Here is a 24,107-nt window from a genome sequence, read left to right as displayed (position 1 = left end):
AGGGAAGGCAACGGCAAACCACCCCGCTATAAGGCCTGCCAAGAAAACGTCAGCGAAAGCTGGCGTCCCTTCAAGAGTCAGTAATGACTCAGTGCTTGCATGAGAGGTTCCTTTCCTTCCTATTGTGACGTGCAAATTGGACCACACAGATAATTGTGTTCGAGGAAATCAGAGAAGAAATCCATAATGATGTGTTGCCAGTGGGTTGCGTTCAGCTTGATGGATCACATGTTGTGCAGGCCAGCTTTAAAATAAGTGCATCTAAAATTTAAAAATGGGTGGCTATGTGACAGGTGCTAAAAACTCTGTCCACATTGGCTTTGCCCCAGCCACCGAAACCCAGCACAAACACACAAGAGGCTTAAACATAGCCTTTGATCCAGGGGAGGGGGGATCTCCTGGACCTTAAGGCATAGGGGCAGGCTGAAAACACTTTGTGGGTTCATCTTGCACTACTACACTGATGGTGCTATATAAATAAATAAATAATAATAATAATAATAATAATAATAATAATAATAACTAGTATTGCGCGAAAGCCCCAATTGGGTTTTGCAAGCATTTGACAGGACTGTTTACAAAACGGAATATGGCTCCCCTCTTCTCTTACTGTTCCCCAAAGAAAACTACAGAGATGCATGATCCCTATGGGGAATCCCACTCCTGGCCATTCTCAGAATTGTCATTTCAAGCTCAGGGGTCAGGCATACTGGAAAGCATGTCTGCTTCTCTAGAAACCCATCGCTGCCACCCTTTTGTTTTGGGTGTTTTGACTTGTGAGGTAGAGGTGGGACTGACAGGGAGGGACATCACTTTTGCAAGAGTGATGTCGCGCTTTCCCGCAGTTTAAATGGCCTACCTTGGTTCTTGGTGATGTCAGCAAGTCACCAAGTCTGAGCAGCTGCATAGTATTATGATAAAATCACCTCCAGTATGTAGTCTCTGATTGGATGGAATCACTTGAGCCTGAATGAAGCAGAGAAAAATGGATGCAAAAATAGCAGCAGAAGGGAATCTGGGCCTGTGAATAGTAGCAAACAACCACGCAAAGGTAAGATTAAGGGATGGGGGTGGGGCCAGGGATGGATCGCCTCCTGAAATCACTGCTTTCAAGCTGAAAAAATTGATCCAGGTCAACTCTACATAAGAGCCTTGTGTGGCGCAGAGTGGTAAGCGGCAGTTACTGCAGCCGAAACTCTCCCCACGGCCTGAGTTCGATCCCAGCGGAAGCTGGTTCTCAGGCAGCCGGCTCTGGTCGACTCAGCCTTCCATCCTTCCGAGATTGGTAAAATGAGGACCCAGCTAGCTGGGGGAAAGGGAACTGCGACTGGGGAAGGCAATGGCGAACCACCCCGCTATAAAGTCTGCCAAGAAAACGTCAGTGAAAGCAGGCGTCCTTCTAGGAGTCAGCAATGACTCAAGTGCTTGCACGAGAGGTTCCTTTCCTTTCCTTTTCAACTCTACATAAAGTACTCTTTGATGTTAACTAGTGCAGAAGTCAATCTTCGATACTTCAAGATCACTGGGTAACCTACTGCTCTTACTCTGAGCAAAACAATTTTATGCCTGAAGTGTAATACCCAAATAAGTGATTGTTTTATGTTGGTTTTTAGTGTTTGTCTTAATGTGTATCTTGGTTTCTTTTTTTAGAGTTTCAAATTTATTAGGTGAACACAGCCCACTGGGAAATGGTGTCTACAGATCTGTAGGTGAATGGCTGGAAGCCATCAAAATGGGACGGTATACAGAGATTTTCATGGAAAATGGATACAGTTCCATGGACGCTGTGGCTCAGGTGACCTTGGAGTGAGTAGCTTTCCTGATCATTTTCATTGAAATTAGGGAGAAGCCTGTTAGTTGGAAGCCAGATAGAGAGTAAAGGTAGAGGACAATTGGAAGCGTTTTACTTTTTGGAACACTATCATCTGATTCTAGGGTCGCCTCACCATTTATGTCCTCTATACAGACCAGCGGGAGAGTTGAACATGTGGCTACCACCGTTGTTGACAACACATCCATTCCTTTGCTTTAATAAACTAGCTCTTGAGTTTGAACATGGCATCAGCATCCCAATTTGTACAGGTGCTTTGGCCTTTTCATGTAACAAAGGCATTCTCATCCTGATTCCTCCATGGTGTAACTGTGAGAGTTTTGAAGAAGATGGTCCTTTGTTGCATGCATCAGTCTTGACTTCACAAGCACTTTAGATATACATGTTTTGGAAGGACGGTGGCATATTCCATCCCCTCTGCTATCCAGGTTAGAACCACAGCTTCTTGGGCGGGTGGGGTGTGGAAACGGTTCTGGAGCAGATCCAGGGCCCATTGCCTTCTGCAGTACAGAAATACAGGGATGCCTCCATTCTAAGGAGGGGAAGATGGTTTTCCTTACCTCCTCATGCTTGGAGGTCATGACACATTCAAGACTCTCTTTAATTTAACCTTCCCCTCATGGGATCACTTCTCTGCAGAAGCAGAGAAACAATCCCATGGGAAGACTTTCTTCAGAGAAGAGATCCCATGACAGGAAAGAAGAAAATAAAAACTGAAGTATATTCCCTGCCTGCATCTGAGATTGTCAAATGCAGGAGTATCTAACACAGCCGGAACGCTAAGAGAATCCCTCGCACCTGACATCTAATAGTCTGAGATGCCAGGGGGTTAGGAGGTTTGTGTGGAATGTCACAGCAGAGAAGCAGCCCCGTGAGAGGAGACTTTTCTTTTAAAAGATCTTCTCTTGCCTGCATCTTAGACAGTGAGCTGTGGCATAGGGGCGCACAGTATTTATTTTTATCAAACGGATTTTGAAACAGACAAGCATTTCACCTGCCGCCCTCCGCCTTTTCTCTAGCCAGCCTAGAAAACACACTGTGTAATTTACAAGGCACCTCTACTTCACCAGGACTCTTTTAAATTTCAGAAAATCCTTGTCAATTTCACCAGTGCTGGGTTGGCTTTTTAAAAAAATGTTACTGTGCACTCTAGTGTTCAACTGCCTGCATGCCTCTTTAAACAAAATCCTCTCCTCAAAGCTTCATACGAACAAGTACCACCCGGGCCATACTAGGCACCCCAAGGGTCTGAGATGCAATTAGGGATGTGTGGTTCATTTAATTTCCTCCCATCAGAACACTTTTATGCAAATACAGAGGGACCATTAAAAAAGGGGGGGGAATCTTTCAGGCTGTTGAATGCAGGGAGTCTGTCACAGCTCTCTGGCTGCACTAAAGACACTTGACCTTCCCTGCGTCTGTATCAGATAAGAGAAAGGGGGATAATTGTAGAGTGAATTATGGAAGCCATTTCAGACTCAAATGGTCAACGCCAACAGAGTGAATTAGTTCCTTTCTCCATCAAAAGCCAATGGAGCAGAATCAGAGTGATTCCAAATAATCGTGGGTGACCTTCTGTTTACAACTCATGAGGAGATTCCAATATTGTGCAGCAAATGCTGAGGCCTGGATTCACCATTTTGAATTCTATCACGGGAAAATAAGGGCCCTTGATTGACCTTGATACACAAACACTGACAGTTGTGTGCAAAATCTAATCAAAAATGAAGCAGTGGTCAAGAAAAACTGGATCTGTCCTGCTCATTGTTTCTGTTTCTGAATTGTATTGCATTTTATTGAGGTATCACAGATCCTGCTCAGCCTGCAGCTCCACTGGTCAGTGAGGTCTACTCTCAAAATTACCATATTTATGGCCTGGCTGAGATTTCCACCTCCTTGTGCTCACATGATAATGGCAGAATTTCAATTAAGGAAAAAAGGTCTATGGTTTAGTCTTAATGGTTAAAAGGAGAAATGCAAAAGATGTTGTGTGTTCTAAATGCTTACACCGTTTCTGTTAATTTGGAGTAGCCTGATACTGTGTTTACTGTATTGTGGATGAGTTCTTCCAACAAGAGTCGAAAGAACTCTGCCATTCAAAGAAGGCAGTTTGTCATTTGGGTCAGGTGTGTCCTATATTTTTGCATGTACTACTTTGCTCAGTTGAATCTAATCCTGTGGAATATACCAAGAACTCTAAAACTGGTGTAGTAAATGCTTTTTGCATTTCTCTTAAGTGACATGTACATGTATTTGTGCCTGTACATTACTTCGGCATTTATTCAGATTTTAACACTTGATACTACGTTTCCCCTTGGGTGACACAAAAGTAGGTTACTTTCAGAAATTATGCCCCAGAGGTGCTTTCAAAAATCTCAACTATCCAATGTGTACAAACTAACACAATAGAATCAAATCCAACCAATTAATACCTATTGGGATTTGTTTTGTTCTTCACTTGCTGAAGCTTGATTCCCCTTGGAATGTATCTGTCTCAAGAATGAATTAAACTTATGAAGCAGGACCTTCTCTGGTTTGAGTGAAGTTTTAATCACAGCTCCTAAATACTTTATTTAGAATGCAGTCCAATAGGTTTCAGGTTCCCTGCAATACATTTTGAGTATGGTTATAAGGATCTCATTTGAGTGGAGTTTCCCAGGGGTTCACTGTCACATTACATGCAGAAACTGCAGCAAGTCCCACAGAGACTAATGGTGCATTTACACTGCAGACGCAACAGGCTGAATAGTCATCATCTTTCCCCAAAGAATCCCAGAATCTGTTGTTCTGTGTTTGTGGAAGCCATGGGGTCTTTAGCGGGGTGTTCCTGACACACCAAACAAACTACAACTCCCAGGATTCTTTGGAGGGAAATCCCAATATGACATGTTTACAGTATAGATATGCCCTAAGAGGAAATGCGTTATGGTTTGAGCAAATGTTAGCCTTGCCAAGGAACACTTAGCCTTCACTATGAAAATGAGTAGCTTCTCTGGCCTGCTTAAAATCAGCCAAAACTATGTTGGTGCCACTGAATGAAAGTGGCTAACCACTCCTGTGTGGTGCTGGTTCCTAACAGCAACTCTGCTACCAAAGTAGACCTGAATAGTAGCAGAAGTAAGACTCCAGTTTCTTTCTGTTTTTCCCTCACCATGTTTATGTCACAAGCTTTTGTGGTTCTTTTCATCATGAGTTCTCAACCACCAGATCCTCATACTACAGAATTTCCTGAAAACTGGCTTTCCCCTCACTCCCCCACACCTCTTTTGCCTTATTTTTTACCCTAACTACATAGCAGTGTAAACATTGGGAGAACACTACTATTCAAGAATGGAATATTAAGAACACGTATTCTGCCTTTTAGTCTGAAACAAGGGGCCTTGGAGCACTCTACTGTCCATGGAGCCATAAGAACTTAGGAAACGGGTCATGAACTAGGCCAGATTCATAGAATCATAGAATAGCAGAGTTGGAAGGGGCCTACAAGGCCATCGAGTCCAACCCCCTGCTCAAGGCAGGAATCCACCCTAAAGTATCCCTGACAGATGCTTGTCCAGCTGCCTTTTGAAGGCCTCTAGTGTGGGAGAGCTCACAACCTCCCTAGGTAACTGGTTCCATTGTCGTACTGCTCTAACAGTCAGGAAGTTTTTTCCTGATGTCCAGCCGGAGTCTGGCTTCCTTTAACTTGATCCCGTTATTCCGTGTCCTGCACTCTGGGAGGATTGAGAAGAGATCCTGGCCCTCCTCTGTGTGACAGTGCAGTTCGGAGGGTTCTGACATCTGTACAGAATGAGATAGAATGCTGAGGTGGTCCTACTTTAGACTGCAGGTAGAGGGTCATGTTTAAGCTTTCCCCAAACCTCCCTCAGGTAGAAAATTAGCACACTTCAGAGAAAGGTTACCCAGCCTGCTTTTTGCATTCCAGTTCCCCCCTGACTTCGCTATTTACAATTCCCACCCCCACGAGCATGTGTATATAGATCTGCCCATTTGAAGTTAGCTCTCCATGCATCTGATGGATAGTGTCCACGAAAGCTTATGCCCAAATACTTCTGTTAGTCTTTCAGGCCACAAGCTTGTTAGTTTCTGATCTAGTTGATTCCTTGCAAGACGATAAATGCTGCTGTCGGCACTGAACTCCACCACCTGCACTCTCAAACGGCATAGTCTGCTTTACCACCTCATTCTGCTGCATGAGTAAACCAGGTCTCAGTCTGTGTTGGGCATAGCCATCCTCTTGGAAGTTAAAACAGCGAACGCCGAACAAGGGTGTAATCATATTCATACTAGTGGAACTTGCACAAAAGAACTTCCTGGTAGATTTTGTCCCAATCTTTTGACAGTTCCTGAAATATTGGAAAGCCTCCCCTCCGCCCTACTTGTAACCCAGTTCCTATGCTGTGTTGATTGGGGGCCTGGTTATTTCAGGAGAAAATTTTACCTAGGCATTTTAGCTGCCTTTCAGCCTATGTGGCAGGTTGTTGCTGTTGTTGTACTTAATATGAGGAAGTCCAGAGAATCTTGAGAACCAGTTTGTACGTTGCCTGCATACAGAGAAGCAAGAAGTGTGGTGGTTGTTTCATCTTTTGCTGTTGGTAATGCATTAACTGGGAGTTCAGCATCTCATTATCTGTGAGATCGGTAAACCTCAGATGACCTCTAAGGATCTTAGACTCCATTTACACTATACATGTTTATATTCAGGAATAAAAAGTCCCTGAATTAAAGGTAGTCACAACAACATCAGTCATGAATAGGTCACGTGTTTCACATAGATAGTCTTCCCTGCAAGTGGCAATAAGGAAGTGATTGAGGCTCTGCTTTAATCTTAATTGCAGGCAAACCTAGCTATTTATAGTATTAATGTGCTGCACACATAGTTTACCATTTGAGCTCAGGTACTTTGTGAGTCGATTTATTAATCTCAGTATTATTATTTTGCTTGTATAAAAGTACGGAAATTAAAATACAGCCAGGATAAAAAAGCAGTCAAAATTCAGTCAACAGAATTTTAAAAGCGTATCTGGGATTGTCCTGCCTTCATGGAACTTTTGAGGTGGCCTTAGAGGATGATGTCTTCAGTTGTAGTTTCCCCGTGTTTTCCCACATCAGCTTTCATCTTTTTCATTGCCGCAGAAAAACTGTTGAGGATAAAATGACAGAAGTAATGCAAAACGTCTCATCATTGTTAGAGATAGGAGCCCTTCATCTGAAAGCACCCTATGACATCACTACCTAGAGTAAATGTGGACAAATATAAAAATCTAACATAATAATTTGTTGACTTCAGTAATATGTTAAACAAGTATAGTAAACTAACTCCCCTTTCTCTATTTAACTTAAAAGGAGTACCTCTGACACCCCCTCGCCCCGCCTTTGCCATCTGGTTTATCATCTCCATCAGAATCTTAATTTTTTATTTTTCTCCCTCAGAAGTCATAACATGTCACCCTTTTAAAAAATCATCAGCTGGAACGGGAACCTCCACCTATAATTTTTTTTTTTTTGTATCCAAGTTTTAAAACCAGCTTTTATTGTGGGCAAAATTCTCAATGTCTTTTCAGGCGTTAAAACGGAAGCAAAAACCAATCACAAACCAATCATGAATCTTTTTTTGTCCCGGTTTCTACGTAATGTATAAACTGGCTATGGGTTGCATGGAGTTGTAGATCTTTACATGTGAAAGGTGGGATTTCTAGACAACTTGTTTACGTTTTGCTATGAACTTGCATTGCCTTGTTTGAGTTGATCATTTGCTCTTGTCATAAATTACAACAGGCTGATGAATTAAAATCCTGTATTGCCGTACCTGTATACTAGTTTTTAGTGCATTATATACCCTAAACCACATGTTTTCACACATGTGCCCAGAGAAAATACAAAGACTGCTGTAAATTAGTTCTTGTTTCATTTGACATGGCTGGCTGAAGCCAGACGATGATGCCATGTTCAAGTAGAAAAGATGCATTCTGGGGAGAAGGTCACATCTTAATAAAAGTTTGGCCTCCCTTAAAATTCCTCAGATGCTTCGTAAAATGTGAGCACCCTCCCAGATTTCGCTTTGGGGTGGCATTTTGGTGGTAGCTTCAGGAAAACAGCTGCACCGTTAAGAACTTTGCTCCAGAACCTCCAGTGGTATAAATCACTTTCACATCTTCAGAGTCCTTAAATTTGTATCAGTTGAAAGCCCAGGTGGGGAGATCTGACCCAGCCCACCTGGGGTACCCAATCCGGCTCTCAAGGTTTCTCCAGACAGCCACGCCCCCTACTCCTGGCCCCACCCCTTTCCCCACCACTACCTATTGTTGGGTGGTCTCCTGGCTTTGGTGTGGTTCCCCCCACCCCCATTCAAGAACATTGAAATGTCCCTTCTAAGGCTTAGCTACTGGCAGAAGGAGCTTTAAGCTACAATATGCTGGTGGCTTTTATTTATTTATTTTTTGCCATGTCTCTTTTGCCCACCATTGGAGTGCAGCTCCTTGAAAGTTTCTCTAAAATGATATTCAACCCTTGGGCTGAAAGAAGTTCTATATTCCTGCTCTACACTTAAAACCATGGGAGACTTCCAAGTTTTTCTGGAAAACCAGACTATGGTTAAGAGTTCGTTTGGAGGAGAGAGAAATGGAAAAGGTTTTGGATTTGAACGTGTTGTGATCTGTTCAATGGGGATGATTGTTCATTCTGTTCCAGAGCTGGGACTTGGGGGGATCCTATGAAAAGCAGAATTGAACACCAGGAGCCCATGAATTTCAAACTGAGTTTTATTACTTCAGTTTGAGGGATGAAAAAAATCATGGGCCGGTTCTCCTGATTCCTAGGTCTCATATCCTGAAATTTCAGGCCACCCAAGAAATCGCTTGGAAATGACCTAAAAGAAGAGGAAACTAGTCCTACAAATAAAAGGGGTGGGGTGGAGAGAAAGCCTCTGTCAAAAGCAGACCTATGTGTTTGCTATGTGCTAGAAAGGTGAGTGAGCAAGTCCAAAATTATGTCACCCAGACCAAGATTTTTAAGTATGGGATGGTTTGGGGTGCCTCTAAATCTGAGTGCCCAACTGAAGACTCCTTCAAAGGGCCTCGCTTTGTGTCTTTTAGGAAGCGGGGCCTTTGGGAGTTGTTTTGAGCTGTCCACTCACAACCTGAGTCACCTGAAACAATTTGAAAATCTTGGTGGCTTCTTTTCCATAGTCTAGTCAGAATCCTTCCAGCATGGCCCTGCTCAAATGCACAGTCTCAACAGTGCTGCCTTTTGAACAAGTAGCACATTACATAAATAAATAAATAAGACACTCCTGTAGCTATTGCCCCAAGTCCTGTGCTCTGTTCAGGCTACATCAGCAAAAAGGCCTGACCTGTTCCAGCATTCATTTTGCCGTGTAGTTCTAATTCTAGCAAAGGAGATGGATACCCTTGTATACCCACCTATGCGTCCGTCTGGATTATCAGACTGTTACCACAGGAGACAGAGAGAGAGAACAACTATTTTCTAAACATGTGGACAATCTCGGGTGGCATTGAGTGTCTCTGGAGCTCTTCCTTTACTCAGCAAGGATAACTTTGCCAGAACAACTTCAAGAATAGCTAGCTCATGAGACTGGCCTCTGTAGTCGTACACGTGGCTGGACTTTAATGGCTAACAACTAAAGGTGGACTTCTTCTCATCTCCCTTTTGAAAGATATGTACTCACTGAATCTCAGGACACCTTGTTGCTTGTCATCTGGTGGACAGCTCTGAATATTTGTAAATATATCTCTGTGTGTGTGTGTCTATTGTGTTATATTGTAATTGTTTTTTTGGTTTTGCTTTAAAATAAATGTTTATTTGTAATAAAACAAACAAACCCTCGCTCAATGAGAAAAAAGAAAATCAAGAATTCATCGGCTCTTGCTTTTTATTCCTCATTTTTTCATTCTGTGACATGGTAATTATTTCGAGAAGTACTTCGATGCCATGCTGCTTTTAGGAAGGGGATAAACAACAAGAGCAGATGAACATTTTTTATGCAGAAATCCCTTGGGAATCAAAAGAGGCACAACCAGCAAAACCGTACCTCACTTGATGAACAGCCATAATGATTTCAGGAAGTTAGAATTTCAGGATTAGGGTTGCTGTTGAGAAGTCCTCGGATGTGCATATCATGCAGATGGCTAGTTACGGAAATTGAGCACACTGAATAGTTAAAATGCCCTATCCACTTTCTATTCCTGGTGATTGGCTCAAAAATGAGCAAGTATCAGAGGAATACTTACATTTTGGTCACGATTTTTTCTCTGACAACGGCGAAGCTTGTTGGGGAGTGATGTAGCTGCTGCAGCCTTGATTTCTGTTGCTCCATCAGTACATGGTTCCATATCTACTGAATTCCTCAGCAACTAGCAGTTGGGGGGATGGTGTTCCTCGTTCTTCCATCAAGTCTTCGAACCAACAGTTGGAATAATAAAAATAAAAATAAATAATAAATAAAAGCCCTCCCTCATTTTGTAGAGTAACCTTTCCCAACCTGATGGTGTCAGGTTTGACTTCAACTCCCAGGATTCTTGGGGCCTTGCTAGACCTACCTTTAAATCCAGCCTTCAGGCGCAGCGAGCCCATGCTACAATTCGCACGGGCCCGTTGCGCCTATCCAGACGTCACACGCAACGGGGAAAGGAAAGCCCCCTCGCGTCCTGCATTTTTTAAAAACAGTTAAAGGGGCCATGTGCACAGGAGCACACCAACGAAAAGGTAAGTGGCTTTTTTAAAAAGTAAAGGGTTCCCCGCTCCCCTGCCCCGATGTCCCCCCCACAATGTCTGATGCCCCCCCACTTGCCTCCTTCTCAACCCCTTGCTCGACCCCTCGCTCACCCGCTCGCTCAACCCCCCCACTCACTCACTAACTCAACCACGCGCTCGCCCACTCACTCGCCCGCTTGTCCCCTCGCCCGCCATGTCCAATGCCCCCTCCACCACCACCCCCGCCACGATCTCCCCACCCTGGCTCCGCTCTCCCCCCCCCCATCTTTCCTGCCAGGTCCACTCTTTCCCCCCTGGTCCTCATCACTCTCCCCCCCCCCGCGATTCCCTTGCCCCTGGCCTGATGGGCACAGCACTCCTATGGAGCGCTGTACCCAGTGCGTGGCTTCTCCCGGCTACTCGCGAGTAAGCGAGCAGCCGGGAAGTGCTGCGGAACCAGCTAGACTTTCCGCAGCTCCGGGCTCAGCCCGGGGCTGCGGAAAAACTGGGCCCCAAGTGGATCCAGTTATCCCGGGTCAAGGGAGGGTTTAGCCTGGCCTGACCCCAGGATCCCCTGTGCGTCATCTGCATGCACAGCAGGGAGCCCGGGCCTCGCACCGGGCTAAACCCTCGTTTAGGAAGCCCCTTTGTCATTTGCTGGAACTGCTGAGAGTTGGAAGTCCAACCTGTTTGGGGGGCAACAGGTTGGGAAAGGTGGTTGTAGAGTTTAGCCTTGATGAAGAAAAATAATGTCCTTGTCAGCTGAAGTAAGATTTAGAGCGCTGTTCTGTGCACATCCAAGAGTCCCTTCCATGGACTTCAGAAGAGGATTGTTGGTATCCATGAACCTTGATAACGTGTGGATAGGTTCAAGAGTCATTTCTGTCGTGAATGCTGCAGCTGGTTTTAGGCAAGCTATTTGACTCAGCCAGCGTCTATTGCAATGTGATGATCCTTGAGATAACACTGGAACATTCAGGAAATGGTGTAAAAATTGTGGTTAAGTGGTGGGTTGAGGGAGGGTCAGGGACCCCCACCACAGCTATTTTTCTACTCCAGCTTTACCCCTTTCCAGTGCTGCTTTGAAGCAAGGAAACAGGCTGTCAGGCTTTTTCACAGTGGCATGTAACCCTTAATGGCTAAATAAATATTTAAATATACTTGCAAATTTATTACACGTATATTATAAGAAATGTTTGAATCTAGTAAAGTCTAGCTTCAGTGTCTTTTAGCCTTCTTTTCTTATGCATAGAAATTCCGTATTATATTCCTCACTATATGTATTCAAAGCAGTTCTACTCTGCTCTTCAGCCAAAAAGTTTGCAAGAGTGGCTTACACACCATCAATAAAAAACAGGCTATCTAAAATACATGACATCAAATGAAAGAGAGATGAGGAGAGAACAGGGGGTAGGAAAGCAAACACAGTTTCACGTTAAATAGTAGCTCTTATCATGACCGGCTGGACTTGGAGAGGAGGAGTCCAATGGAGCTGGCGTTTCAGCAGAGCTGATGGAAGGCCCCTGTCTCCCATCTCTTCGTGCTGCAGCCTGATGGAGTGTGAGGGAGGGAAGCCCCGATGAAGCTGGTCTTTCAGCAGAGCTGATGGAAAGGTCCTGTCTTCGGCCATAGCTAGACCTAAGGTTTATCCCTGGATCGTCCAGGGGTCAAACCTGTTCATCTAGGTGACACACAGGGGATCCAGTGCTCAGGCAGGGGCGAACCCTGGGTGATCCCAGGATAAGCCTTAGGTCTAGCTGTGGCCTTCATCTCTCACTTCACTGCAGCTTGGATGTATTCAATGTGCGTAGTACACATGACCTCAGTGCTGCTTCCCTTCAGCAAAGTGCAGCTGTGCTTGACAATGAGGCAGTTCACAAACACTGTATTTTTATTCTTATCGGTCAATCTGTGCATACACTTGCAATTGACTCACAGACGTCTTCTGGGTTCCCTATGGTTGTGATTTTTGGTTTCTCCTGGAATGTAGGAAGCTGCCTTCTAACAGACCATGTGGTCCAGCTATATTAGTACTGTCTACATCAAGGGTAACTTGTGGCCCTCCAGATGTTTTGACCTCCAACTCCTATGAGCCCTCACAATTGGGTACACTGGTTAGGGTTTGGTTTATAGGAGTCATAGGCCAAAACATCAGAAGGACAACAAGGTCCCCACTCCTGGTCTACACGGACTGAGAGTGGCTCTCCAGGCTTTGAGACAGGAGTCTGTCCGAGACATACCTGGAGATGCTGAGAACTGAACCTGGAACCTTTTGCTCAGGTGCTCTGAGCATCCTAGGGTGGAAGTGACATCATAAAAATCAATGGAGAAATCCAGGGTTTTAGTTTATCTGGATTAGGGCAGAAGAATACACCCTGCCCCACAAAAAAAAAAAAAAGGTAGCTGGCAGGGGGCGGGGAAACAGGAATATCTGCAGTTCCTGTACTGGATTCCTGCATTGAGCAGGGGGTTGGACTCGATGGCCTTATAGTCCCCTTCCAACTCTGCTATTCTATGATTCCTAATTTGGGTCTTCTTTTGTGTTGGGACTGTAATTATTTTCTTCGTTGTTTACAGATTTAAAAGTGGAAGGCTGGATCACTGCTTCCTCTGGGGAGGGGGCAGGATGGAAGGAGCTCTGAATGCAATGCAGCTGACTAACAAGAACAGGGCTTAGCCTTGCCTTGATATATTCTGCTGCCGCCACCTGCCCTCTGCCAGTTAGGGTGCAGCATGAGGAAGGAGCGAAGCTGGCGACTGAGTGGACCTCTACAGACCTGGCCATTGCCTTCTCAGCGTGCCAGCCCACTCACTCCTGTTCTCGCTTAATCTCACCTCTTTATGTTATCATTATTATCATTACTTTGCACACGGCTGTGTATCACTGGATGATAGGGTTGGGAAGAAATGTTATATCAGGTCACAATTGGCTACAAAGGTTGGGGGCGGGGCGGGTTGCCTTCCCCGTAATGATCTCCTCAGTACCTCCTCCGTTTGGTTTCCCCTACGGGAATGGAGTCCTACTTCACAACAGTTCCTGTGTTTCTTTTACACCTGGCATTGGGACATGAAGCAGGATCCATAGTAATTGAGAGGAGGTGGGTTCCCTGCTCCCTCACACAAAAAAGAGCCTCCCCCCCCCGACACACTTAAGGGGTCTCAGGGTGCACGGCATGAGCCAGCCAGCCTCAGATTCTAATGCCATCTCCATGCCCCAGGAGTTAGCGCCAACTTTGTCAGTGCGCCCGTGGAACAGCGATTGCTGGCAGAATGGGATTTCCACATCCTCTCTTCCTGCTTTCACACACACCCCTGCGTGCCTTCTAGATCTCCTCCAGAGGGTCCCCCAACCCTCCAAAGCAGATTAGGAAGGCATGCACAGGGCTGCAGGGAGGTGGAGAGATGTGGAGGTCCTGTTCCACCAGCTGCAACCTTTTTGCGGGCGCAATAATCCAACCTCAAGTTTTTGGGCAGCAGTCCCAAGAATGGCTGAAGCTGTTGGTCGCTGTTGATCTCCATCTCCCAACATTTACCCATCCCTGGGCCACACCAAGGGAGATTGATCTGTGCCTGCATGTCTTGCCTTGCAAGCTGTACTCAAGATAACTTATGCCCTGCATTCCTCAACCTGGTATGTACCGTGTTTCTTCCATTCCACCCTCCCCCTGCGAGGACCATGTATCTGCATGCAAGCCTCTAGAACACCAAACATGGTCATGCAGTTGCCACATGTGTGTAAGGGCCTGAATTTAAAAGACCTGACTTTTGCTGCAATCGAGTGGCGGATTGAATAAGGGATTTTTGGCTGGAAATCCGGGGCATTTGAAATCTTTACAATGGAGTATGCAGCAGGGCTAAAATAAGCAATGCACAGCTGCCTCCCAGCCTGTGAGTTCCAGCTGCTCAGACCTACTCCGTTGCCTCCGAGGTTTGCCTAACATGATGCTGGGGCAGGAAATGCTGCCAGAATCAGCCTTGTTCCATATGGACAGCAACGTGTAATTTTTATTCCTATGCTAGATAGGAATGTAATTTTATTTTGAGAAGCTTCTGTAAGACTCATGTGGTGCAGAGCAGTAAAGCAGCAGTTTCTGCAGCCGAAACTCTCCCCACGGCCTGAGTTCGATCCCAGCGGAAGCTAGTTTCAGGCAGCCGGCTCGGGTCGACTCAGCCTTCCATCCTCCCAAGGTCGGTAAAATGAGTACCCAGTGAGCTGGGGGAAAGGCAATCACGGCCGGGGAAGGCAACGGCAAACCACCCCGCTACAAGGCCTGCCAAGAAAACATCAGCGAAAGCTGGCGTCCCTCCAAGAGTCAGTAATGACTCAGTGCTTGCACGAGAGGTCCCTTTCCTGCCTTCTGTAAGTCACTCTCTAGCTCTAGAATGGGAATATAGGTATTCCAAAAAGTATCATATGGAGGGAGAATTTTTTTTGGAGGGGGCTTCCCAATTACAGGTACAATATAATCCTGGATTCCTCCACTGTTTTCCATGAGCAGTTGTCATCTTTCCCAGTGGGGAGGCTTGAAAAGGAACCAGGCAGCTCATTGGATGCAATAATGGAATGCAGACACGGGTTTAGTATGTGTGTTATATTTATGGGAGAGTGTGCCAAAAGAGACATCACTTTAAATGTGGGTCTAGCAGCTACATCTTATTTGTATGTTTAGAGTAGGTGCAAAGTGCCTGATCCGAATCTTAAGGTACCTAATCTCCCCACACCTGGGACCTTTTCCAGATCAGGACCTCTATGCCTGCTCTAGAGTAATTATAAAAGAAAAAGTCGTAGCTGCTGGATACACATTTAAAGTAGGGATGTGCTCCGCTTCTAATCGGACCGGCGAATTAGAAGCGGAGCGAAGGGCTTCGCCTGCCCTTAAGGTGGAGGCGAAGAGGATTGGGGGGCCGGCGGAGCGTGGCGAAGAGGATCGAGGTGAAGGCGGATCCTTCGCCTCGATCTGGAGCTCCGCCAGAAAGATAAGTGGGGTTTACCGGGCCCTGCCGCTGTCGCTGTCGCCCATGCGGCGACAGCGGCAGGGCCCGGTAAACCCCCCCTCTCCCTTACCTGCGTCCATCTGCGGTCCGTTGGCTTCTTCAATTGAGCCCGCGGTTCAACCAGGAAGTCTAGGCCACACTTGCGGCCCAGACTTCCTGGTTGAACCATGGGCTCAATTGAAGAAGCCGACGGACCGCAGACGGAGGCAGGTAAGGCCCTCCTCTCCCGGCCTTACCTAGTGCCACTCCCCTCCACTGCGGAGCTCCAATTCAGAGCCGGAGCTCCGCAGCGAAGAGGAGCGGAGTATGGGCGGAGCAGCACGGAGCGGGCCGATCCAAAATTTTCGGATCGGCCTGCAGGGCGGAGCGGGGGGTCCGTGCACACCCCTAATTTAAAGTAATGTCTGACTTGGCCCACAATGGGAGCATAGTCAGAAGCTGGGCAAAACCAGGCCATGTAGCAACCCTGTTCAGCAGCAGCGCAGGAAAAGCATGCAATGCCGTAGTGGGTGCAAAATTTACCTTCCTTAATTTTTCAGCTTTTGTTTTTTTAAAGCAAGATTCTAGATGTTTATAGCACATGGGTATACTTGACAGTCTAAGCGCAGTCTTTGGTGAAATCTCAGGGGATTGGCTGAATAAAGCCAAGTCATGGCAAACAGCAGCTGAAGCAGGAACCTGGATTATACCACTTCAGACTGTGGTGGGAGTCCATGACTTAATGTTTTGCTGTACATTCCCTCCACATAAAGCTCTAGTTTATTATGATGTCTTAGGAAGAAAGCTAGGCCAACATTCTTCTCTCTGACATCTAGTTTTCTATGTAGATAAGGGGCGTTGTTGTTGGTGGTGGTTTTGAGCTTTCAATCATGAGAGCCTCCACCTACAGTCTAAAGTGCTACCATGTAGCTTTCCACCTTAGCTAGGAGCTTAAGGATACAGCTACCAAAGATCAAGACTTCCATGATTTGTGACGCCACCTGTCCTTCCTGCTAACCTATGGAACTGGAATACAATTTGCAAAGAGTAAACATTTCAAAATTGTTTATGTAAAATTGGAGAAAATAATACAAACGTATTTATAATCTATAGGAGTTAAAGAATATAGCTTTTCTTGGCTGTATTCTTTAACTCCATTAGATTACAAATAGATAATAAATACAGAGTCCTCATAGGCCTGGTCAGAGGCTGGTCCTAAAAGGAAAACATTAATTGTTGTTGTTGTTGTTGTTGTTATTGTTGTTATTAGAAAACCACTGAGGAGCTCTCATCAAATAAAGCAGTCTCGTATATGTACGTTAGAGTCTCTTGTGGCTGACATTCCTTTGACACTCAACATGCAGCAATTTGTGTTGCTCCGTCTCTGCAGAGGAAGAGACAATATATGATTTGATAAAAAGAGAATTGAGAGGATATCTATCATGAAGACATACCTCCTAAAGACATACCTTTTTACACAGGCGTTCCCTGGTTTTTAATGTAGCTGGTTTTGTATTGTCTTTTTAATTTTAAATGTTTAATTTATACTTGTATTTTATGGTTTTTAGTTGTACACTGTCCAGAGAGCTTCGACTGATGGGCAGTATAAAAATGTAATAATAATAATAATAATAATAATAATAATAATAATAATAATAGACTAGAGCCAGGGCAAAGGTTTCCCAAGATGTCTCAGGAAGCATGGAGGAATCCATTCTAGCCTGGTGCTCAGTGCCAGAACAACCCATGGTTTGTCACTAATCATAAACAGCTTCACTAAAGCCTTGTTGACAGAGCAATTCTCAGAACTCAGTGGAGGCATCAATGAGAGGTTGTTCAGATTTTATGAATTAGTTGTATTATTATTTTTAAATAAATCATAGAGCTGAAGGGACGTTGGAGATCATCTAGTTCAGGGTAAGGCAACCTTTTGGGGCCTGTAGTCTTATGTGTCTCTTTTATTCGGGCCCATGGGCACAATTCACATCTTTCAGCAACATGGAGACCTTTTCTTGCCCTCCCTTCTCCAGGGTTTCCACTTTTCTTGCCCTACGTTCTTCCCTCTCCTTCCCACTGAGGGTGTCCTCCACAGCCTCTCCTTTCCTATGCCTGTCACCCCACCTCCCTTCTCAACCCTGTTGATTCATCCCATTCATCTTCTACTGCTGCTACTGCCTCCCACTGTGCTCACCTCAGCAGCAAGGAAGCAGCAGATTGGGAGATAAGTCTCTTGACTGGCTGACTGACTGCTTCCTTACTGCTGAGCATGGCAGGAGGCAGCAGTGGCAATGGGGACGAGCAGGGTCCTGGTGGGTGCCCATGGGTGCTGCTGTGTGATCTAATCCAATCCCCTCATTCATGGACGCTCTGCACCGCAGGGCGCAGCCATGGCAGATGGCCATCCAGCTTCTGCTTAAACACCTCCAGCGAAGGAGAACCCACCACCTCTCGCAAACCCTTTTCAGAAGCAGCCTGATCAGTGAGATTTGGTCTTACTTTCTGGCATTTCAAAGGGCACATGAAGCTCCTCTGACATTTCAGATGGGTTAGCCCTCTTGGTGTAGTTCACTTGCGTTACTCATCAATTGCATGTTTGCGTTCACAAAGGTCCTTGGACCACCCAAACCACAGAATCTGTGAAGCCCGTTTCAAAGGCGTTTGAGACCTTGGCGAGCCACTGAAAGTCACAGGCCGTAGCTAGACCTAAGGTTTATCCCAGGATTGTCCTGGGGTCAAACCTGTTCATCTAAGTGCCACACAGGGCATCCAGCGCTCAGGCAGGGACGAACCCGGGATGATCCTGGGATAAACCTTCGGTCTAGCTATGGCCACAGTAGACAATACTGAACTAGACAGACAAATAGTCCGACCTGATATAAGGCAGCTTTCTGTGTTCCAAAAAGTTTTAGGTTCCAAAAACACAACAACACAATGAAGTGTCTGAAAAGCAAGAACTCAGCACTGGGGAAGGCGAGTATCTAATAATAATTGCATAAGCAGCACACTTACGATTTTTGCAGCAAGGAGCATTCTTTTGGGCAGAATGGACTTTGGTAGTCCTCTTCCTGAAAGCTCACAAAAAAGGTGCATGCTCCATTGGATGCAGCAGGTCCCACTCACACGTTTTCAAGACCTTCTGCTCTTCCCTGCCATCTAGAACCTCGGTTTCACCATTGCCCTCCTTCCAACACAGAGATAAATGTAGATGGAAGTCTCCTACCCTGCCAGCTCAATTGGGATGGGGAAAGCAGAGTCTGTTGGAAGGGGAAAAGAGGATTTTCCATCCAAGTAACATTTATGGTGAAGTGCTTTAAAATGGTGTGGCTGGAGAGCGCTGGAAGTTTTTAAAAAATGATTTTTAAGGTACATGGGTGATCTACTGCAGCCATCTTCCTGGTGAGTCAACCTTTTGGAATCAACGTGTGCTTTCTTCACGCAGGGATTTGAGGCGTCTTGGAGTCACACTTGTTGGGCACCAGAAGAAGATAATGAACAGCCTTCAAGAAATGAAGGTCCAGCTGGTAAATGGGATGGTGCCATTGTAACGTCTTAAATTATTCTTTTTTAAACTGTCACTTCTTCAAGTGATTGACCTTGCACTTTGTAAACATAGCGCTGAAACTTATTTTAACACCAGAAAAAAAAACACACGTGAAATTCAGTGGTTTCTATAACACAACAGAAGGACACTGGCCTCGGCCACATAATTTATAATCCGTGTTAGAACCTACCTTCCTGTGACTTCATTATGAAGTCAATTCAATGTGCATAAACAGTAGAAATGGGTCTATGGCACATATGTGGTTAACCAATTTCTTCTGCCTCAACAACAAAAACCTTCCCAGCACACCTTGTCTGTACATGGGGTATATATCTAAATACATATATATTGCACCTTTAAACAAACAAACAAACCTGAGAACAGCAGCCCATGTTAATACTTCCAAGGACTTACTTGAATTGAAACATTTTCCAGCCATTTGTGGGCTAAATGAAAGCTACAGTTTACTGAAGTTTGCTTCGGGTCTTAAGCATCGATGGAAGACTATTGAAGAGCAATATTAGACTATTTCTTGGCGGAGATTTCTTGTTTTGTACATTTTAAAGGATGATGCTGTTACACAGCAATTGAGCCCTAGAAATCACTGTACAAATATCTCTTGATCAATGTCCAATGCAATACAGGGTGTGTTTTTCTTCTCCCTTTTCCTAATGAATTTCTTTTTATAGCTGGGAGATTAACACATGGTCAAGCCAATGTATGTAGATAATAATGTCCAGTTTATTGCACAGCCAGGTATGGGAGATAATCTTTTTCACGCTACCTAGCTGCTTGTGTTTTTACTCTGCTTGGTTATAACACAGGCATATTTTACAGGAGCACAATATTTGGTATTGGGTCCAGAATTCAGCTTCCTGAGGAATCTCTGTTTCAATTGTGGGTGTTTGGGGTGTGGGGTGAGTGAGTTTCTGTTGTAGACCTATGCTTGAAAGAGTCTGGGCAATTATTTCTGAATTCTTGGGAGCTGGAAGAGGTAGCTGCACAACGTTTCCCAGAGGTTACCATTGTGTGTATGTCTGCACCGTGCCCTGCATAAGTTCTTGCCTCACCTGAAAGTAGAATCTATTGTACGAAAATATGCAAATGTGCATCATTTATACAGGCCGCTGAATTATGTATTTCTTGGCACACCATTTTTAAGCACAGATTACACACAGCTTCAGTGATACCAGAAACATTTGGAATGCTGTGGTAGGGAGAAGGATTATTTGCATCTTTAAATTTTGTTTTAAGTGAATACTGGTCAGGCCAACCCCCACCCTTGCTTCTGGAAGAAGTCCTCTTGCCCAGAAATGGAAATTTCCTTGATTTCAAATAGGCCTGGAAAATGCAGCAACTTCATAAGGCCATAATCAATTGCAATTTTTTTAAAAAAATGCTTTTCCTTTGCATTTCGTTTTGCCTCCTGAAACTTATTCTCATCCACCATGATCACTTGGGCTGAGCTAGAATGAAGAAAATGATCAAGAATACAGTATAAAACCTTAAGTAGGGGGCCTTCTGCTTTATGTGCTTGGGGCTTGTCCTGATATAACAATTTCTGGATTGCAGTATGCTTTCTGAAGTCATTTTTGGCTGGTTATGCATTCAGACGTGTTGTGCATTACTTCCTGATGCTCCATTTATTTGCATAAATCAATGCCATGAGTTGTAATACAGCCAGGCCCCGTAGTCTTGGGTTTCATGAGATCATCTGGAAGCAAGCTTGTGTTATGATCCATTTTCATGGATATCCCAATCGCAGGTGTTGTTGCAAGACTCATTCAGTGGCTGGATGTGGTTTTGCAAAAACAAAGTTGCTGGGATGATGCTCTCATGAAAAGTAGCTATGGTACTGGTGACCCTTCCCTTGAGGTTTTCAATCTGATGACAGAGGCATGGGATGAGGCCATGCAACAGATCCCAGTTCACTCTGATAACCTTAGAAGGAAAGGAAAGGAACCTCTTGTGCAAGCACTGAGTCTTTACTGACTCTTGGAGGGACGCCAGCTTTCGCTGACGTTTTCTTGGCAAGCCTTATAGAGGGGTGGTTTGCTGTTGCCTTCCCCTGCCATTATTCCCTTTACCCCAGATAACTGGGCACTCATTTTACCGACCTCGGGAGGATGGAAGGCTGAGTTGACCCGAGCCGGCTGCCTGAAACCAGCTTCTGCCGGGATCGAACTCAGGCCGTGGGGAGAGTTTCAGCTGCAGAAACTGCTGCTTTACCGCTCTGTGCCACACGAGGCTTAGAAGCCACCCTTAATTTCCAGGTTTTAAGGCTTCAGCCTTAAGCCATATAAACTATCCAAATCAGTGGGTTAGCTTCAAAGTGAATGCATGTGTAATCAGGATCTGTGAAATCAAGAAGTTACTTTTAAAAGGGGTTGTCAGCCCGCCCACCCCAAAAAACCCTGCTCCAGTCTTAATTCAAAACAATGCAAGTATTGTTTCAGTACCTCAGATTAATATCCCAGGATTTTGAATGATCGAAACATTGATCCAGATTCTGGGCAGGGTCCAAGTGTCCTTTTAGGTCCCTTTGCAAGGTGATGTGGTTATTTCTACACATCACTAAAGAGCCTCCATCTCTGTAGAGCTGTTTCCTACAGACAGCTCACATACAACTTACAAGGGCAGCGGAGGCTGTGAAGAGGGTTTCAGGGAATGACACTGGCAGGGATGAGGCTGCTATTAATCCATTTCTAATTGAACTGGACCCTGATGAGGGGCCATGTCTCCTCTTTTACAGAGGACCATCTTCTTTTTGAAGGGCTGTCCTGCCCAATTCCATCAAGGACCATAAGAACTATTACCCACCAACAGTTGACACCTGGGCAGCAGACAAGTCACTTGGTCAGTCTTCCACACTATGGTGAGATGTATTGTGTTTCGATTTCCATGAATACATATTAGGATATAACGACTTCTAAATTTGCACATATACATATAAATGAGCACATGCAAAATATATGCAAATTGCCATTCTCTTTTATCCTTTTTTGGGTGATGCATTTCCTCTTTGGGGGCGATAAATAGGTGGCCACCCTAGGTCCTAGCAAGACCGAAGCCTAACCTAAAATGTTTATTTATTTATTTATTATTTATTTATTACATTTTTATACCGCCCAATAGCCGAAGCTCTCTGGGCGGTTCACAAAAATTAAAACCACAATAAAACACCCAACAGGTTAAAACACAATTACGAAATACAGTATAAAAAGCACAACCAGGATAAAACCACACAGCAAAGTTGATATAAGATTAAAATACAGAGTTAAAACAGTAAAATTTAAATTTAAGTTAAAATTAAGTGTTAAAATACTGAGTGAATAAAAAGGTCTTCAGCTGGCGACGAAAGCAATACAGCGTAGGCGTCAGGCGGACCTCTCTGGGGAGCTCGTTCCACAACCGGGGTGCCACAGCGGAGAAAGCCCTCCTCCTAGTAGCCACCTGCCTCACTTCCTTTGGCAGGGGCTCACGGAGAAGGGCCCCTGTAGATGATCTTAAGGTCCGGGTAGGTACATATGGGAGTAGGCGTTCCTTCAGATAACCTGGCCCCAAACCGTTTAGGGCTTTAAATGTTAATACCAGCACTTTGAATTGGGCCCTGGACTGTTGCCATTCATGGTTTGTTACTTCTCTAAAAAGGAATAGGGGGATAAAGAGAGTAGTTGTGCATTGTTGGACTGTATCTCTAGATGACACTGGGAGAAATTTACATTGCTACATTCCTTTCAAATCCAGGGGGGAAATAACTTCCCCATCTCCTTCCAAAATATTTCCCCACCAAAACCTGTCCATAACTGCCCAGGGAGAGGTATCGATGGTCATGCCCTCGAATCGGGAGGCCTTGATAGCAAATCCGATGCCTGTGAAAAGGAGAATGGAACAAATGCCTCCCCTTCTCCGTCTCTTCTCCTGCATCTGGCATCCCTTGGCAAGGTGCCAGGCTCATCTATAAACATGAGAAAATGGTCAGGGGGAGTCAAGACGATGCTTGTGTGTGATGCTTTCATGATAGACAAACCAGCAAGCACGCGGCAGCGGGGTGGTGGTGGGGTTTGTCACATTCCGGTGGGGTGGTTTTTATGCCCTTTCGTGTTTAATTTTGCTAGCTGGTGGACCAGAAAAAAGAATTTGGGGGAGGGGAGGGGGAGGAACCCAACGACCGCAATTTCAGCACGAAGCTGATTTTTCAAGTATTAAATAACATTATTGGAGCTGCCAAGAGGCCTATTTGGGGATTATTTGTATCTTCTTGCCTGCCGTGTTTTGTAAAATAATCCACAGGGAAGCAGAAATGACCACTGTTTCTTCTGGAGGAACCATAAATGTATTTGTTGCCTCATGAAGCTCTTCTACTTGGAGATGATTTTATTAATAGATTAAGCTTGGCACTTTTCTCGCTGATCTCCTCTGTACCCACTTATCTGCTGGTGGGCGGTGGGTCCCAGTGCAAAGAGCCATTTGGTTTGTTTTGTTTTCCATCTCTCTCTCTCTCTCTTTTCTCTTCAACACATAAAAGACCATACTTTGCCCAATTGCACAGTGTACGATTTATCCCACTTGAAGTGTGATAATTATTTTCCCGCTGCACATGGATGAACTATAGCACATTGAACTAGCTTTTACAGTCTTTCGGTTGTTAACAAGTTGAGTACTATTAAAATAGTTTGCATCTTCCGAAGGCAAATTGTAAAATTCCCCTTTTCTTTAATTCAAGTACTTACAGTATTTTAAAAACAAAACAAAAACAACCCACCTACTTTTAGTAGACACTTCATGAACGACAGACAATGGGCACAATCTATCCAAAGTCAAGTATCTTTAGGCCCCATGGACTTGAATAGGAAAGATTTAGACAGATGCTTTCTCACTGCAATACTTGGATTGGGGGGGGGATTGTTTCCAGTGTTTTATAGATGGAGCTTATTCACATGATCAAGGATCCATTATGATGTGTCTCATGAGTAGAACCATAGAATCATAGAATAGCAGAGTTGGAAGGGGCCTACAAGGCCATCGAGTCCAACCCCCTGCTCAATG

The 24,107-nt window shown here is 44.8% G+C and overlaps 1 protein-coding gene across 1 annotated transcript in view; it reads left to right on the top strand.

The window, feature by feature from the left end:
* The window catches only part of EPHA5 (EPH receptor A5), a 362,633-nt gene extending 343,422 nt beyond the window's left edge, over positions 1–19,211 (top strand). The window contains exons 16-17 of the mRNA XM_063131415.1: positions 1,651–1,806; positions 18,957–19,211. Coding sequence (XP_062987485.1) covers positions 1,651–1,806; positions 18,957–19,062 — 262 coding nt within the window. The 3' untranslated portion in view covers positions 19,063–19,211. The remainder of the gene's footprint in view (positions 1–1,650; positions 1,807–18,956) is intronic.
* The last annotated feature ends 4,896 nt before the right edge of the window (positions 19,212–24,107 follow it).

Source organism: Elgaria multicarinata, chromosome 1 (genome assembly GCF_023053635.1).
Source record: "Elgaria multicarinata webbii isolate HBS135686 ecotype San Diego chromosome 1, rElgMul1.1.pri, whole genome shotgun sequence".
NCBI lineage: Eukaryota > Metazoa > Chordata > Lepidosauria > Squamata > Anguidae > Elgaria > Elgaria multicarinata.
Note: the sequence above shows the minus strand (reverse complement) of the source record. Positions and strands in the feature narration are given on the sequence as shown.